Source organism: Myxocyprinus asiaticus, chromosome 22, assembly GCF_019703515.2.
Source record: "Myxocyprinus asiaticus isolate MX2 ecotype Aquarium Trade chromosome 22, UBuf_Myxa_2, whole genome shotgun sequence".
NCBI classification, from domain to species: domain Eukaryota; kingdom Metazoa; phylum Chordata; class Actinopteri; order Cypriniformes; family Catostomidae; genus Myxocyprinus; species Myxocyprinus asiaticus.
This window is the reverse complement of record NC_059365.1, coordinates 22,567,314-22,584,060: the sequence shown is the minus strand read 5'-3', so window position 1 is coordinate 22,584,060 and position 16,747 is coordinate 22,567,314. Positions and strand designations below refer to the sequence as shown.

The 16,747-nt window shown below is 39.8% G+C and overlaps 1 protein-coding gene across 1 annotated transcript in view; it reads left to right on the top strand.

Moving 5' to 3' along the window:
• Positions 1 to 16,747, top strand: part of LOC127412934 (pro-epidermal growth factor-like) — a 42,996-nt gene that overhangs the window by 13,285 nt on the left and 12,964 nt on the right. The window contains 13 exon segments of the mRNA XM_051649663.1: positions 3 to 154; positions 290 to 451; positions 1,952 to 2,100; positions 2,293 to 2,397; positions 4,520 to 4,743; positions 4,958 to 5,125; positions 5,287 to 5,430; positions 5,696 to 5,815; positions 8,442 to 8,558; positions 8,835 to 8,954; positions 15,135 to 15,257; positions 15,483 to 15,648; positions 16,272 to 16,436. Coding sequence (XP_051505623.1) covers positions 3 to 154; positions 290 to 451; positions 1,952 to 2,100; positions 2,293 to 2,397; positions 4,520 to 4,743; positions 4,958 to 5,125; positions 5,287 to 5,430; positions 5,696 to 5,815; positions 8,442 to 8,558; positions 8,835 to 8,954; positions 15,135 to 15,257; positions 15,483 to 15,648; positions 16,272 to 16,436 — 1,915 coding nt within the window.

The following is a 16,747-nucleotide window of genomic DNA, read 5'->3' as shown; positions in this document are numbered from 1 at the left end:
AGGCTGTTTGTCTGCAGATCGTGGAGGCTGCAGTCAGGTGTGTGTGACATTATATCCAGGCCAGTGGGAGTGTGAGTGCCAACCTGGATATCAGCTACAGCCCGATGGAAAACACTGTGCTGCCACAGGCAAGTTCCACTGAACAACTTTGTCTGTATGCATGGTGCCTGTCTGTCTCAACATTCACCGTTCTGTCTTCCTAAATTATTGGGTTAAGAATGTAGTTAATCAGCATTTAAGGGCACTTAATGGCAACTTTTCTAATGACCCAGACACGTCTGGAATCTAGCATCTCTTTGCTGTATTTTGCACAGGGCCTCCACCGTACCTGTTATTTGCCAATGTATTGGATATAAGACAGATTAACACAGATGGCACAAAGAACAGGAGACTGCTGGAGGAGCCAAGGGGCACTATCATAGCTGTGGACTATGATCCAGTGCAGAACAAGGTAACAGATCACTCAAACACATACAGTAGCTGAAGAGAATGTGAGAATACTGTATCCTGTGAAGTTTGGATTGCTCATTGGATGAGGCCACTATGGTTAAAGGAATATTCCAGGTTCAATACAAGTTTAGCTCAGTCGGCAGCATTTGTGGGATATTGTTGATTACCACAAATAATAACTTTACTTGTCCCTCATTTTCTTTAAAAAAAGCAACAATCTGGGTTACAGTGAGGTACGCACAATGGAAGTGAATGGGGCCAATCCGTAAATGTTATAATACTCACTGTTTCAAAAGTATAGCTACAAGACATAAACAATATGTGTGTTAACATGATTTTATTGAGATAAATAAAATCTAAGGCTTACATGCCTTTTCAGTATAAAGTTTGTGTTCAATTTTACAATTTACAGCTCAAATAATACACAAGTTTTAACAGAAGAATTAATGTAAGTGCTTTTATAAAATTATAAGCATCCCATTTCTGCCTTTAAACCCTCAAACAATTGGCCCCATTCACTTCCATTGTAAGATCCTCACTGTAACCTCGATTTTTGCTTTTATTATTATTACAATAATAAACAAGTCGATAATTTTTTTATTATTATTATTATTATTAATAATATTATCATTTTATTTTTATTTATTTTTTTGGTAATCAACATTATGCCACAAATGCTGTTGAATGAGGTTAAACTTTTATTGAACCTGGAATATTTCATTAAGTGTTTACAACTGCCACCCAGTGGCTACATCATGTAAATGCAAGAGGGTTTGTATAGGATTTATAGGCTCGTGAAGCAGATGGGGCGACAGTAGGATGTGTTTACTGCCATCTAGTGGCTACAGATGATACCTGTACAAGCAAGCAAGCAAGGACGTTACTATTTTCATTAAAATAAATTATTTTGTTGTCGTTGTTGCGCATCTAGTATGCAAAAGTGTAGGTGTATAGTAGCATGTTTCTATGAGACCATTGTTTCTGATATACTGTATGTCTGTATCAACTGCTAATGCTAGAACACTAGAACATGTTGACAGTCAAAACACTTAAAATATTCCAACACCCAAGCTACCCTAATAATTGTCTAGTTTAACCAATGGCAATTTTTGACAATCCAGTTTTGCATTTTTCTTTGGTCAACTGACTATGAATTGTGTCAGATATTACCAATAACTTATCAAAAATATCTGATATTGTCAGTGCATCTCCTCTAGGAAATTCTGGGAAACAACCAGGGCTGTAACCACCATAGACATGGAGGGGTGGACACATAATCAGTAAAGTGGTCGATCAATATGTGTTTTTCAATTGGTGATTCTTATTTTATTACATTTGGTTCCCCCACCCCCACAATCCTAAATATGTGGTTACATACTTGGTTAAAACATACATGTAACATTTGACATTTTCTTCTTTGAAATTGTGGCCTAGTCATGAAAATGTCTCATATGGATGTTCCTCATCTGGGTGAATCTGTGTGTGCTTGTTTTTTTTTTAGGTGTATTTTGCAGACAAAGGCCTGAAGCGTATTGTGAGGGCTTCACTGGATGGAGGTTTCAGAGAGATCGTGTTCTCCACTGGGCTTGACTCACCTGAGGGGCTGGCTGTGGACTGGGTCAATCACAAGCTGTACTGGACTGATAGAGGGTAAGTTACAGACATGCACATGCACACAGGGGCGTAGATTCCAGGGTGGATGGGGGGGGGGGGGTAACCTGGAACATGGAAATTCTTCACACTGTAACCCCCCAGTGTTCAAGCCAAATCTACACCCTTGCATGCTTACACTTCTCAAAACTGTACTTACTTCATTAACTGACTTAACATTCTATATTTCAGATTATCCTCAATTTCCCGCAGCAGTTTAAATGGCCTTGACAGGGAGGTGTTTATAGATAAAGACATAGAGAAACCCAGAGGCATTACCCTACATCCTCAGGCACAGTAAGACCTTTTAAAATGCAAGTAAATTTTCACCTCTACTGTCTCACTTATTCGAGTTAAAAATTGTAAAGCAAAAACAGTCTATTTTTAAAGTAAAAGTTCACCCTAAAATGGAAATTATGTCATTAAAGCTGCACTACGTAACTTTGTGCACTCTAGCGACATCTGTGGTTGAAACTTAAAATTGTAAGCAATTTGCAGAAAAAACACTTTATGTCATTGGGATGAATCTCATGATTTGAGCTTACCTGGACATCGCCTGTGTGTGATCATGACTGGGAGACATTCAGAGCTGCAGTCATAATGTGCTATTTTCATGTTGATATTATGTTATACGATTAAACATTTAAAACTGAAATATTACTTCCTATGATGAAGATAAAAAAAGTATTATTTACATATTTTGAATGAATGAATTTGACACTTTTCTAACACTACACTCAAAATGCTCTTACATCGAGAACAGGGGACTCAATCACCACCAGTATATTTTAATATGATTTTCCCAAATGTTTTATCTACTATTAATGTTTGTATTGTACAACACGTATCAATTTAAGAGGTGAAACTCGTGATATGGACACGAGTACAATGGAAGACTTGATTATTTTTATATTATTTGTACAGCCTCAGTTGATAATGCAAGTGAACCATAATACTGTATGTCTATAAATACACACAATAACACAGTAAACTAAAAACATAAAATGAGGATTCAATAATCATGGAGATCAAATATGCAATATAAAAATTACAAGAAGTAAATTTCAGATGTCATAAATATTAGTAAACATGTCACAGTAATTTCCGCCGACAACGTAAATACATCACAATTGGTTAATGCACGAGTAAAATTTCATTCATACAAGCATGACGAGCAATATTAGCTTCAACAACCCTACCAGACAACATATCCAAGCAATATAGCAGCTAAACAACTTTGCCAAATGGATAACAGATAAACATACATCCAGACTGCTGCGATGCTGTCCGGAACTGTGTGAATGTGACTGACTGAATTGAATGCAGTTTTTCAGGCCGAAACATGAGACAGCCGGTACTTCTTTCCTGTAATAAATGACATGACGTAATGTAGCAAGAATGAAAGACATAAGCCAGCGATTTCATGCCAAATTCGACCCGACAGATCAAAATACAAATCATTTTTATAGGTTTACCGTAGTGAATTGGGGTAAGGTAAGGACATTGTTTTGAACGCTGATTGTTTATGTACTCAATTAATTTTTTACCAAAAAATCTTACGTAGTCCAGCTTTAATGTTCCAAATGTTGTTTGGAACCAAACCTGTTTTTCCAAACCTGTATGCTTATATCTTTTCATGGAACCCAAAAAGAGAATTTGAAGAATCTGTAACTTGTTTCCTTACAGTGACGGTTCATAGTAACCACATCTGTCAAGGCCCAAAAAAGACCAAAAGCACCATAAAAATAGACCATATGACTTGCAACATTTCAAGTCTTCTGAAGCCATCCGATAGCTTTGGGTGGCAAACAGATATTTAAGTCAGTATTCACTGAAAATCTTAACCTCCACTGTAGCTTTCATGCGAAAATACTGTATACTGCACCATTCAACACATCGCGTTAGGTTAGACTTTAATGACATTATCTGCCTCGAGACCAAATGTCACTGGAAAGATTTTCAGTTTGTATCAAATTTCAGTCTGTTCCTTACACAAAGCTATTTTGTGACTTAAGAATACTTGGATTACAGCACTAGATGTTGCTTATATGTTTTTTTTTTTTTTTTGGTCCTTTTTTGACCTGACAAACATGGTCAAAACGAAATGTCTTTGTATCGATAAGAGCAGCGTGAAGATTCTTTAAAAAATCTCCAATGTGTCCCACAGAAAGAAAAAAATGCATACGGGTTTGGAACGACATGAGGATGAGTAAAAAATTACAGAATTTTCATTTTGAGGTTAATTATTCTTTATTATATTTTTTTTAATAAAATGAGAATACTGTACTTCAGGACCTATAGTATACAGTGTTTTTATATTTATACAATTGTAATCTCATGTTTCAACTGTACTTGTTATGAAATCACCATGGATCTTGCATGGAATTATACATGGAACTTCTCATCTGTGTGTTTGGAGGAAGGTATACTGGACAGACATGGGGAGTCGCCCTTCAGTGGAGCGGTCAGGTCTGAACAGAGAGATGCGTGAAGTTGTGGTCAGCACTGGACTGGTGTCTCCTAGTGGACTAGCTGTGGACCATGGCTCCCAGCGTCTGTACTGGTGTGACCTGAGCAGAGGTCTGATTGAATCAGCCAGCCTGAATGGTTCTGATCGCCTTGTAATAAGCGAGAACCAAGTAGGTGAGGCTTCTCTGCCAAAAACATACAAAGACACCTTCACTCACACAAGCAAATATAATCTATTCACCTGCAAAACAAAACAGCTGGTGACCTGTTATGTTGGCCTTTTCATTAGGGCCCACTCGTAAACACTCAACAAAAACAGAAAAACTGTTTTTTTTTCTGTTTTCTGTTTTGTTTTGAATGTAAATTCATGATTTTTGCTTTGGCTCAGGTCATCCGTTTGACATTGCTGTGTTTGAGAATGTGCTCTGGGTCAGTGACTGGGAGGGTCACTTGCTCTATCGGCTGGACATAAGAACTGGACAAAACCCTGAGCTTCTCCATGTTGACTCTATTCAACCAGCTGCTCTGGTTGTTGTCCATCCTCTCGCCAAACCAGGTACTGATGCAGTATCCCATTCTTAACCCACCTGATGGGAACTTTGCCATCTGTATATCTTTAAAAATAAGGGCATAAGATTAGGGGGTTTGTTGCTTTCTAGTTTGTATCTCCAAGTGGAGACAGAATGGACTGGTGCTATGCATGTTACTTTCTCCTAGGAGGGGATCTGTGTCTTCATGAAAATGGAGGGTGTGCCCAAGTGTGTGAGAGCAGACTGGGATTGGCTCATTGCTCCTGTCACTCAAATCACATCCTATTAGATGATGGCAAAGACTGCCTGCCAACAAACACATCATTTACTGGTCAGTGTAATGAAAATAAAATGTATAACAGTGTATGCCCTTTACTATCCTGCCACTTTTATCAGTACTCTAAAAAAAAAAAAATGTAATAATTAAAAAAAAATTATATTGTTTTTGAATAATTTTATTTGCTTTGCAAATAATAGATCTACCATGTTAAACCATCAAGGTCAATAGGAAATCACCTTCTGAAAGTTTTTCCATATAGACTAATGGGACACATCTATATGTTAAAAAAGAGCTTTATTTTTCCACAATGAATCAGGTGATGGTGAATTAAGCGATCATCTGAGCAATAAAACACTAAATGATGAGAGCACACCGTTGGCCATATCAGACCTCCATTCAGAAGGAGACCAGCTTTTCAATGAGAAGATGCTGTCAGGTAGATGATCCACAAGAATGTCTCAAGAAAAAGTCTATTTCTCATTTTTGCATTTCTTATTTTTGCTTTTTTAAAGTGCTAGTTCACCCAAAAATGATATAATCACCCTTGTTGTTTAAAACTGTATGTTGTTGTCTTCCTTGGAATATAAAAGTAGATATTTATGTGAATGTCCAGACTGCTTTTTTTCAACCAATAAAAGCAGACAATTTTTAATACAGTCAAAATCCAAAAATAAAGCACCATACAACCATATTGTGTCTTCTAAAAGTCTTCTAAAGCAATATTATAGCTTTGAATGAGGAACAGCCTGTAAACTGTGGACAGACTTTATAGGTTTTTATGGGTATCAAACCATGTCAGATTCAAAAACATTGTAAGATATGTGCAAAAATGTCATAAGATTTGAGATCTTGGGTGGAGGGCAACATTTTCAGTTAAAAATAACTTAAATTTAGATTTGTTCCTACATAAAGCTGTATGGCTTTAACCCTTGTGTTGTGTTTGTTTGTGCTAACACCTTTTGTGTTCCTGGTCAAAAATTACCAGCCCACTAAGATTGTTAATAATTCTCTCATATTGCATATATTATTCCAAGATATTACATTTGTCAACTTCTTTTTTAGTAATTATGACAGGTTTTGTGCTTCTTTTTTTTTTTTTTTTTTTTTTTTTTTTACATAATTTATTAATATAAACTCAGCAAAAAAGAAACGTCCCTTTTTCAGGACACGGTATTTGAAAGATAATTTTGTAAAAATCCAAATAACTTTACAGATATTTACTGTAAAGGGTTTAAACAATGTTTTACATGCTTGTTCAATGAACCATAAACAATTAATGAACATACACCTGTGGAACGGTCGTTAAGACACTAACAGCTAACAGACAGTAGGCAATTAAGGTCACAGTTATAAAAACTTAGGACACTAAAGAGACCTTTCTACTGACTCTGAAAATCACCAAAAGAAAGATGCCCAGGGTTCCTGCTCATCTGCGTGAACATGCCTGCATGGAGGCATGAAGACTGCAGATGTGGCCAGGGCAATAAATTGCAATGTCCATACTTTGAGACGCCTAAGAGAGTGCTACAGGGAGACAGGAAGGACAGCTGATCGTCCTCACAGTGGCAGACCACGTGTAACAACACCTGCACAGGATCGGTACATCCGAATATCACACCTGCGGGACAGGTACAGGATGGCAAGAACAACTGTCCGAGTTACACCAGGAATGCACAATCCCTCCATCAGTGCTCAGACTGTCCAAATAGGCTGATAGAGGCTGGACTGAGGACTTGTAGGCCTGTTGTAAAGCAGGTCCTTACCAGACATCACCAGCAACAACGTTGCCTATGGGCACAAACCCACCTTCGCTGGACAAGACAGGACTGGCAAAAAGTGCAGTTTTGAGTCGCAGTTTTGAGTCGCAGTTTTGTCTCACCAGGGGTGATGGTCGGACTCACGTTTATCGTCGAAGGAATGAGCGTTACACCGAGGCCTGTACTCTGGAGTGGGATCGATTTGGAGGTGGAGGGTCTGTCATAGTCTGGGGTAGTGTGTCACAGCATCATAGGACTGAGCTTGTTGTCATTGCAGGCAATCTCAACGCTGTGCGTTACAGGGAAGACATCGTCCTCCCTCATGTGGTATCCTTCCTGCAGGCTCATCCTGACACGACCCTCCAGCATGGCAATGCCACCAGCCATACTGCTCATTCTGTGCGTGATTTCCAGCAAGACAGGAATGTCAGTGTTCTGCCATGGCCAGCGAAGTGCCCGGATCTCAATCCCATTGAGCACGTCTAGGACCTGTTGGATCGGAGGGTGAGGGCTAGGGCCATTCCCCCCCAGAAATGTCCGGGAACTTGCAAGTGCCTTTGTGGAAGAGTGGGGTAACATCTCACAGCAAGAACTGGCAAATCTGGTGCAGTCCATGAGGAGGAGATGCACTGCAGTACTTAATGCAGCTGGTGGCCACACCAGTTACTGACTGTTACTTTTGACTTTGTTCAGGGACACATTATTCCATTTCTGTTAGTCACATGTCTGTGAAACTTGTTTAGTTTATGTCTTAGTTGTTGGATCTTTATGTTCATACAAATATTTACACATGTTTAGTTTGCTGAAAATAAAAGCAGTTGAAAGTGAGAGGACGTTTCTTTTTTTTTTTTTTTTGCTGAGTATATATATATATATATATATATATATATATATATATAAAATGAGAATTTTCTAAACAAAATTGTGTGTTCAGATGTTCTGTGTGAACAAAGTCATGGAAATGTATTCCAACTGGATAAAATAAACTACAGTTGTACTTGTGCTGTGCACAAGTCATATACTGTAGGCCTAGACTTAAATACTTAATGGTGCTGTTTGTCCTTTTTTAAACTTTCAATGGAAAAGAGCAGCATGGGCTTTCTACAAAATATTTCCTTTTGCGGTCCATGAAAAAAAAAAAAACATACTCATAAAAGAGAGGAATGAGATGAGGGTGTGAAATGATGACAGAATTGGGTGGTTAAAATATGCCTTTAAGATTCTCTACCTGGTTTTGTTGGATAACTAAGAATGACAATCCTTGTTGCCAGCTCGCTTAACGATAAAGGTTGTTCACTCTTTTAGACCAGGATGACTGCGACTCTCTTAATTGTGATGTGAACGCTCACTGCACGCTGGAGGGAGGCAGAGCAGTGTGTCAGTGTGTGAGAGGTTTCACTGGTGATGGGGAGCTATGTGTGGGTAAGTGTGTGAAAGCATGCCTCTGTGTGTGTTTTCACCAGATGTCGGATGATTTTGATTTGGTATAGACTTGGTATAGATTTGGTATAAGCAGGTGGTTTGTGATATATGTCTGAAGCTGGATTTGTGTGTATGGATATTGATGAGTAGTTTACATATGTGTGTGGAGTATATGCCTGTTATTGAATGCACTGATCAATCTTTATGTACATTTTAGTTTGTTTACCTGCACACATACAGTATTGACCATATGTGTGTGTGTTTTTGTTTGCACAGATATTGATGAATGCACAACAGGCCTGGCAGAGTGTAGCAGTTCTCAGTGTGTGAACACAGGAGGTGGATATTTCTGCCAGTGCAAAACTGGATTCATTGGAGATGGTCATCACTGTATGGGTGCGACAAAACACACATACACATAATAAATACTGGCCTACAACACTGTTAGTGCAAAACTAGATTACGAAGAGAAACACTAGCTTGCATATGTAATAAATATACAGTGTTGGGTGTTATCCGTAATTGTTTACAGTAATCTAATTACTTTTGTAGTAAAAAAAAGTAGTGTAATGCTTTACATTTTAATTTCTTGTAATCAGATAACAGTTACTGACTTTCAATTAATTTAATGACTTTTAAGTACATTATAGGGTTATGCTTATTTCTAATATATTATTTATGTAGAATACATTAATTATGGCCCCGTAATTAGTCATTGCAAAAGAGAAATATAAGGTGCTGAGTGTATGGCTTGGTGTAACAATGAACAAGAAAGAAATATAGACATTATTTTAAAATTGTTGAATGGAAAAGTTTTTTAGAAAGTAACTTTAAAGTAAAGTAATTATTAATGTGATTACTTTGTAAATGAAGTAATTAGTAAATTAATCTGATTAAGATTTAACAATTTTAGAGAAAAAATTAATCATTTGTAGTGGATTACTATTTTTAAGTAATTTACCCAACACTGTAAATATGTAATACATGATAAAAAATACATTGTATACATTGCCATATATCAGATTTCTGTATGGGATAAATACATGGATCACTATATGTAATGATGTATAGGGTTTGAAAGTCTGAGACCACACTGAAAATCTGAGATTCGAAATCTAAATCAGGAAAAAAACAAAGGTTTAGGATTTTGAAAAATCGAAAACAAAGAAATGTTATGATGTAAAATAAAGAAATATTAAAGATTATGCACTATTCCTAGGTCACTAATCAAATAAGATAATTTGTGGCATTGACCAAGTAATTGTCAGATTTCCTTACTTCCACTGATGCACATAAGATGCTCTTTGGAACATTTTCAAATCATGTTGGGATAACATGAGGATAGCATCAGGTTTTGAACTAAGCTCTGCCATCCATACAAATCAAATCAAATCAAATCAAATCACTTTTATTGTCACACAGCCATATACACAAGTGCAATGGTGTGTGAAATTCTTGGGTGCAGTTCTGATCAACATAGCAGTCGTGACAGTGATGAGACATACCAATTTACAATAACATCAAATTAACACAACACAATTTAAAGTCTAATATACACATAATTACACACAACACAATTTACAAATAATAACATACACTGTACAGTATACAATACACACAATATAGATACACATTATTCAATAAAAAGTATATATAGTATATACAGTAGGTTGTATTGTACTGTATTGACATTCAGGCTGTCGGTTGATAGTAAGTTGTTAAGAGAGAATATAATATAATAATAATATACAGTGCATCCGGAAAGTATTCACAGTGCTTCATTTTTTCCACATTTTGTTATGTTACAGCCTTATTCCAAAATGGATTAAATTAATTATTTTCCTCAAAATTCTACAAACAATACCCCATAATGACAATGTGAAAGAAATTTGTTTGAAATCTTTGCAAGTTTATTAAAAAAAAAAAATGAAAAAAAAAAAAAAAAAAAAAAAAAATCACATGTACATAAGTATTCACAGCCTTTGCTCAATACTTTGTTGAAGCACCTTTGGCACCAATTACAGCCTTAAGTCTTTTTGAGTATGATGCTACAAGCTTGGCACACCTATTTTTGGGCAGTTTCTCCCATTCTTTTTTGCAGGACCTCTCAAGCTCCATCAGGTTGGATGGGGAGCGTCGGAGCACAGCCATTTTCAGATCTCTCCAGAGATGTTCAATTGGGTTCAAGTCTGGGCTCTGGCTGGGCCACTCAAGGACATTCACAGAATTGTCCCTAAACCACTCCTTTGTTATCTTGGCTGTGTGCTTAGGGTCGTTGTCCTGTTGGAAGATGAACCTTTGCCCCAGTCTGAGGTCCAGAGCGCTCTGGAGCAGGTTTTCATCTAGGATGTCTCTGTACATTGCTGCATTCATCTTTCCCTCGATCCTGACTAGTCTTCCAGTTCCTGCCGCTAAAAAACATCCCCACAGCATGATGCTGCCACCACCATGCTTCACTGTAGGGATGGTATTGGCCAGGTGATGAGCGGTGCCTGGTTTCCTCCAGACATGACGCTTGCCATTCAGGCCAAAGAGTTCAATCTTTGTTTCATCAGACCAGAGAATTTTGTTTCTCATTGTCTGAGAGTCCTCCAGGCAGGCTGTCACGTGCCTTTTACTGAGGAGTGGCTTCCGTCTGGCCACTCTACCATACAGGCCTGATTGGTGGAGTGCTGCAGAGATGGTTGTTCTTCTGGAAGGTTCTCCTCTCTCCACAGAGAAATGCTGGAGCTCTGTCAGAGTGACCATCGGGTTCTTGGTCACCTCCCTGACTAAGGCCCTTCTCCCCCGATCGCTCAGTTTGGCCAGGCGGCCAGCTCTAGGAAGAGTCCTGGTGGTTCCAAACTTCTTCCATGTGCCTCGATACAATCCTGTCTCGGAGGTCTACAGACAATTCCTTGGAATTCATGGCTTGGTTTGTGCTCTGACATGCACTGTTAACTGTGGGACCTTATATAGACAGGTGTGTGCCTTTCCAAATCATGTCCAATCAACTGAATTTATCACAGGTGGACTCCAATCAAGTTGTAGAAACATTTCAAGGATAATCAGTGGAAACAGAATGCACCTGAGCTCAATTTTGAGTGTCATGGCAAAGGCTGTGAATACTTATGTACATGTGATTTTTATTTGTAATAAATTTGCAAAGATTTCAAACAAACTTCTTTCACATTGTCATTATGGGGTATTGTTTGTAGAATTTTGAGGAAAATAATGAATTTAATCCATTTTGGAATAAGGCTGTAACATAACAAAATGTGTAAAAAGTGAAGCGCTGTGAATACTTTCCAGATGCACTGTAATTTATGACAGTCCGGTGTGAGATATAAGAGTAAGAGTAATAAAGTGCAGTGCTGATGTATTTTGATCATGGGAGATCAAGAGTTCAAAAGTCTGATTGCTTGGGGGAAGAAGCTATCATGGAGTCGGCTGGTGCAGGTCCTGTTGCTGCGATACCGCCTGCCTGATGGTAGCAGTGAGAACAGCCCATGGCTCGGATGGCTGGAGTCTCTGAAAATCCTCCGAGCTTTTTTCACACACCGCCTGGTATATATGTCCTGGAGGGAGGGAAGCTCACCTCCGATATTGTGTCTGGCAGTTCGCACCACCCTTTGCAGTGCTTTGCGGTTGTGGGCTGTGCTATTGCCATACCAGGTGGAGATGCAGCCAGTCAGGATGCTCTCTACAGTGCAGGTGTAGAACCGTGTGAGGATGTGGCGGTTCATTCCAAACTTCCTCAGCCGTCTCAGGAAGAAGAGGCGCTGATGAGCCTTCTTCACAAGGACTTCAGTGTGGATGGACCATGTGAGTTCCTCAGTGATGTGGACACCCAGGAACTTGAAGCTGCTGACTCTCTCCACTGGTGCTCCATTGATGGTGATGGGACTGTGTTCTCTGTCTTTTCTTCTGAAGTCCACCACAAGCTCCTTTGTTGAGGGAGAAGTTGTGCTCCTGACACCAGTGTGTCAGAGTGTGCACCTCCTCTCTGTAGGCTGTTTCATCATTGTCAGTGATCAGACCTACCACTGTCGTGTTATCAGCAAACTTAATGATGGCATTGGAGCTATGTGTTGCCACACAGTCATGTGTGTACAAGGAACACAAGAGTGGGCTGAGAACACAGCCCTGTGGGGCTCCAGTGTTGAGAGTCAGTGATGAGGAGATGTTGCTGCCTATTCTAACCACCTGGCGTCTCCTTGACAGGAAGTCCAGGATCCAGCTGCACAGCGAGCTGTTTAAGCCCAGAGCCCGGAGTTTCTCATCAAGCTTGGAGGGCACTATGGTGTTGAATGCTGAGCTGTAGTCTACAAACAGCATTCTCACATAAGTGTTCTTTTTTTCCAGGTGGGAGAGAGCAGTGTGTATTGTAGATGCAATGGCATCATCAGTGGAGAGGTTGTTGCGGTAAGCAAACTGCAGTGGGTCTAGAGAGAGAGGCAGCACAGAGCAGATGTAACCTCTGATTAGTCTCTCAAAGCATTTGCTGATGATGGGGGTCAGAGCAACAGGATGCCAGTCATTTAAGCAAGTGATTTTTGATTGCTTTGGAACAGGCACAATGGTGGATGTTTTAAAGCATGTGGGGACTACAGACAAAGAGAGGGAAAGGTTGAAAATGTCCATAAAAACACCAGCCAGCTGGTTCACGCACGCTCTGATGACACGGCCCGGAATGCCGTCTGGGCCTGTGGCTTTGCGGATATTCACCCGTCGGAAGGATCGGGTTACATCTGCTACAGAGACGGAGAGTGAACTAACCTCTGTAGCTTCGGCCGCGAGAGCTCTCTCCACGAGGGCGGTGTTATTTCCCTCAAAACAAGCATAAAAAGTATTTAGCACATCCGGGAGAGAGGCAGCGGTGTTCATGGTGGAGTTTTTATTCCCTTTAAAGTCCGTGATGATGTTAATTCCCTGCCACATGCTTCTAGAGTTGGTGGTGTTAAACTGTCCTTCAATCTTGTTCCTGTACTGGCGTTTTGCTGTTCTGATCGGAGGGCATAACTGGCTTGTTTATGCTCCTCCGCTTTCCTGGAATTAAAAGCGGAGGTCCGCACATTAAGTGCCGCGCGAACATCGCTATTTATCCATGGCTTCTGGTTCGGATAGATCCGTGTTGTTCTGGTCGGAACAACGTCCTCTACGCACTTTCTGATGAAACACATTACGCCATCAGCGTAAATCTTGATGTCGTCATCAGAGGCGGACTGGAACATCTCCCAGTCCGTGTGATCAAAACAGTCTTGTAGCGTAGAGTCTGATTGGTCCGACCAGCACTGGATCGTTCTGAGGGTGGGTGCTTCCTGTTTCAGTTTCTGCCTGTAAGCAGGCAGAAGCAGAATAGAAGAGTGGTCCGATTTGCCAAATGGTGGGCGGGGGAGGGATTTGTAGCCATCCCAGAAGGGAGATTAGCAATGGTCCAAAACCCGGTCCCCTCGTGTGTTGAAACTAATGTGCTGGTGGTATTTTGCTTCGACTGATTTGAAACTGGCTTTATTAAAGTCCCCGGTCACAATGGACGCGGCCTTTCCTGCTTGCTTATAATCCCATACAGTTCCTTGAGTGCCCGGTCTGTGTCGGCTTGTGGCGGGATGTACACAGCAGTGATAATGACCGCTGTGAATTCCCTCGGTAGCCAGAATGGTTGACACAGAAGCATGAGAAATTCCAGATCAGGAGAGCAGAAAGACTTGATAGAATGTACGTTCCTCTGATCACACCAGGATTTGTTGATCATTAAACATACACCACCACCTCTGCTTTTACCTGAGAGGTCTTTCGCTCTGTCCGCTCGGTGCACGGAGAACCCTGCGGGTTCAATGGCGGTCAAGTGGTCTGGAATCTCCGCAGACATCCAAGTTTCCGTAAGGCAGATAATGCAGCAGTCCCTCATCTCTCATTGGAAAGAGATCCGCGCTTTCAGCTCGCAGAGCTTGTTATCCAGAGACTGAACATTTGCCAGTAGAATACTGGGTAGCGGGGGTCGATTTGTGCGGTGTCTTACTCTGATGAGAACGCCGGCTCTGTTTCCCCTTTTCCTCCTGCGTTTCCGCGGCCGTGCAGCACAGACAAAGGGCTCCGCTTGCGTGTTTGTAAACAGCGGGTCGGCATTGAGGAATTTGAAGTCCGGTTTACGGTGTGAAATTGCTGAACCAATGTCCAAAAGTGTTTGTCTGTCGTAGACAATAAGGCAGACAACATCCAAGACAAAAAAACATAAGAATTGTAAACAAAACAAACAAAACACTACCATGTTGTTTCAGAGCTCGCAACGCAGCAGCCATACTCGGCGCCATCTTGAGTCCACCATACCATCTTGAATGCATGCTGACATGCTCCAAAATTGGAAATACGAAAGAAATACTAAGAAATTCTGAAATTAATGTTATTTTTTCCACTAAAATGTTCACTCAAATTGTAATCCTGATAATAATTTGTAATGTAAAAACACAAAATGGAACAATTTTCACTAGTAGCCTCAAATTTGGCCCCCACTGTAATATATACAAATCTCTTTTACATACATTTTCTTTCCAGTGGTAGACCTCTTTATATGTATGTGCATGTGTGTTTTTACAGATATAGATGAGTGTCGGTTAGATATGCATGACTGTGATGTGCACGCAGAGTGCCTGAATACAGTAGGAAAATATCAGTGTAGATGTACATCTGGCTACACAGGCACTGGATTCAGCTGTCAGGGTAAGATTTGCATTTAAAATGTTTTACAGAACCAGTTACTTCTCAAATGTTATGCAGCCTTTTTATAGTATGTGTTGTTATGCATAGAGACTATAAGCAGTTACGTGATAAGACCTGTAAATTTGAGTTTATGTAAAAGGGTAATGCACTTACATTTAGAAGCCAATGTATGATGCAACATTATGTGGTATAGTGACCTAATTTTTATGCTGTTTCTTGTTGCAGAGGAGTTTAAGGGCACCCCCTCTTTGCTGAGTACGAGTAGTCCACTTGATGTCACTTCTCCATTGCAACACAACACTGTGCAGAGTTGCCCCTCAACACATGACTCCTACTGTCTGTATGAAGGAGTGTGCCTTTATTTCCCTGAGATGGAGTCTTATGCCTGCAAGCAAGTATCTGCAAATATAGCTTTGTCAGAGAGAATCCTTCAAAACTTTAACCTGATCTGTCTAATCACTTATTTAGTTTCTCATAATCCATGTCTTTGAATGGTCCACAAATTCCTTAAAGTCATAGTCCACCCAAAACCATTTAAATTCATACACACATCCTCATGTTGCTCCCAACATGTGTGAATTTCTTTGTCCTGTGGGACACAAAAGGAGGTGTTATTCCTCAGTCACAATTGACTTTCATTACATTTTATTTACTATACAACCCAGGTAAATGGTGACTGTGGTTTTCAGTCCCTAAAATTCTAATATCTCCTTTGTGTTCCACGGATGAAAGAAAGTCATACTGGCTTTGGAACAACATAAGGGTGAGTAAATGATGACAGCATTTTCATTTTGGGGTGAACTAATCCTTTAAGCCATAAAACCCAAGCTGCAAGCAGCAGATGGCAGTCTTGTATTTAAAATGACTATGCTTTTTATTGGCTGTTTGCCCTTGACAATAAGGACACCCATCAAGCCTATTCTACAGACCATTTTATTGTTTCCGCCCTCTGTATCCAGCAATGAGAAATAATTAATGCTGTGTTTAATGATGCAATCTATATGTATGGTACAGATGTGTGCCGGGCTACATGGGGGAGCGCTGTCAGTTCAGTGATCTTGAATGGTGGGAGCTGCAGCAAGCTGAACAGGAGAAGAGAAGGAATATGGGTATAGCATTGTGCATTGTGCTCCTTGTTACCCTGCTCTCCATCGCTGCCTGCGTCACCTACTGCTATGGGTGAGAGAGAGAGGGAGAGAGAGAGAGGGCATGTGGGTCAGAATACACATGTCAGCTCATGTTTAACCATTTTATTTTATTAATATTTTTTTCAAAATTTCAATTAAGTAATGGATATAATAGATTAGGATAAAAAATATTTATTTATAAAACATAGTTCATAGTAAATAAATATATCATGTTCATCCCTATAGAAAAACAGGCTAGTTGACATGAAACCAGAGCATCTGCCACATTTTGCAGTCTTAATGCCTCCAATTTGTATTGAATTCAAGGGACAAGATGAAAATAGAGCCCATGACAAAAAATGG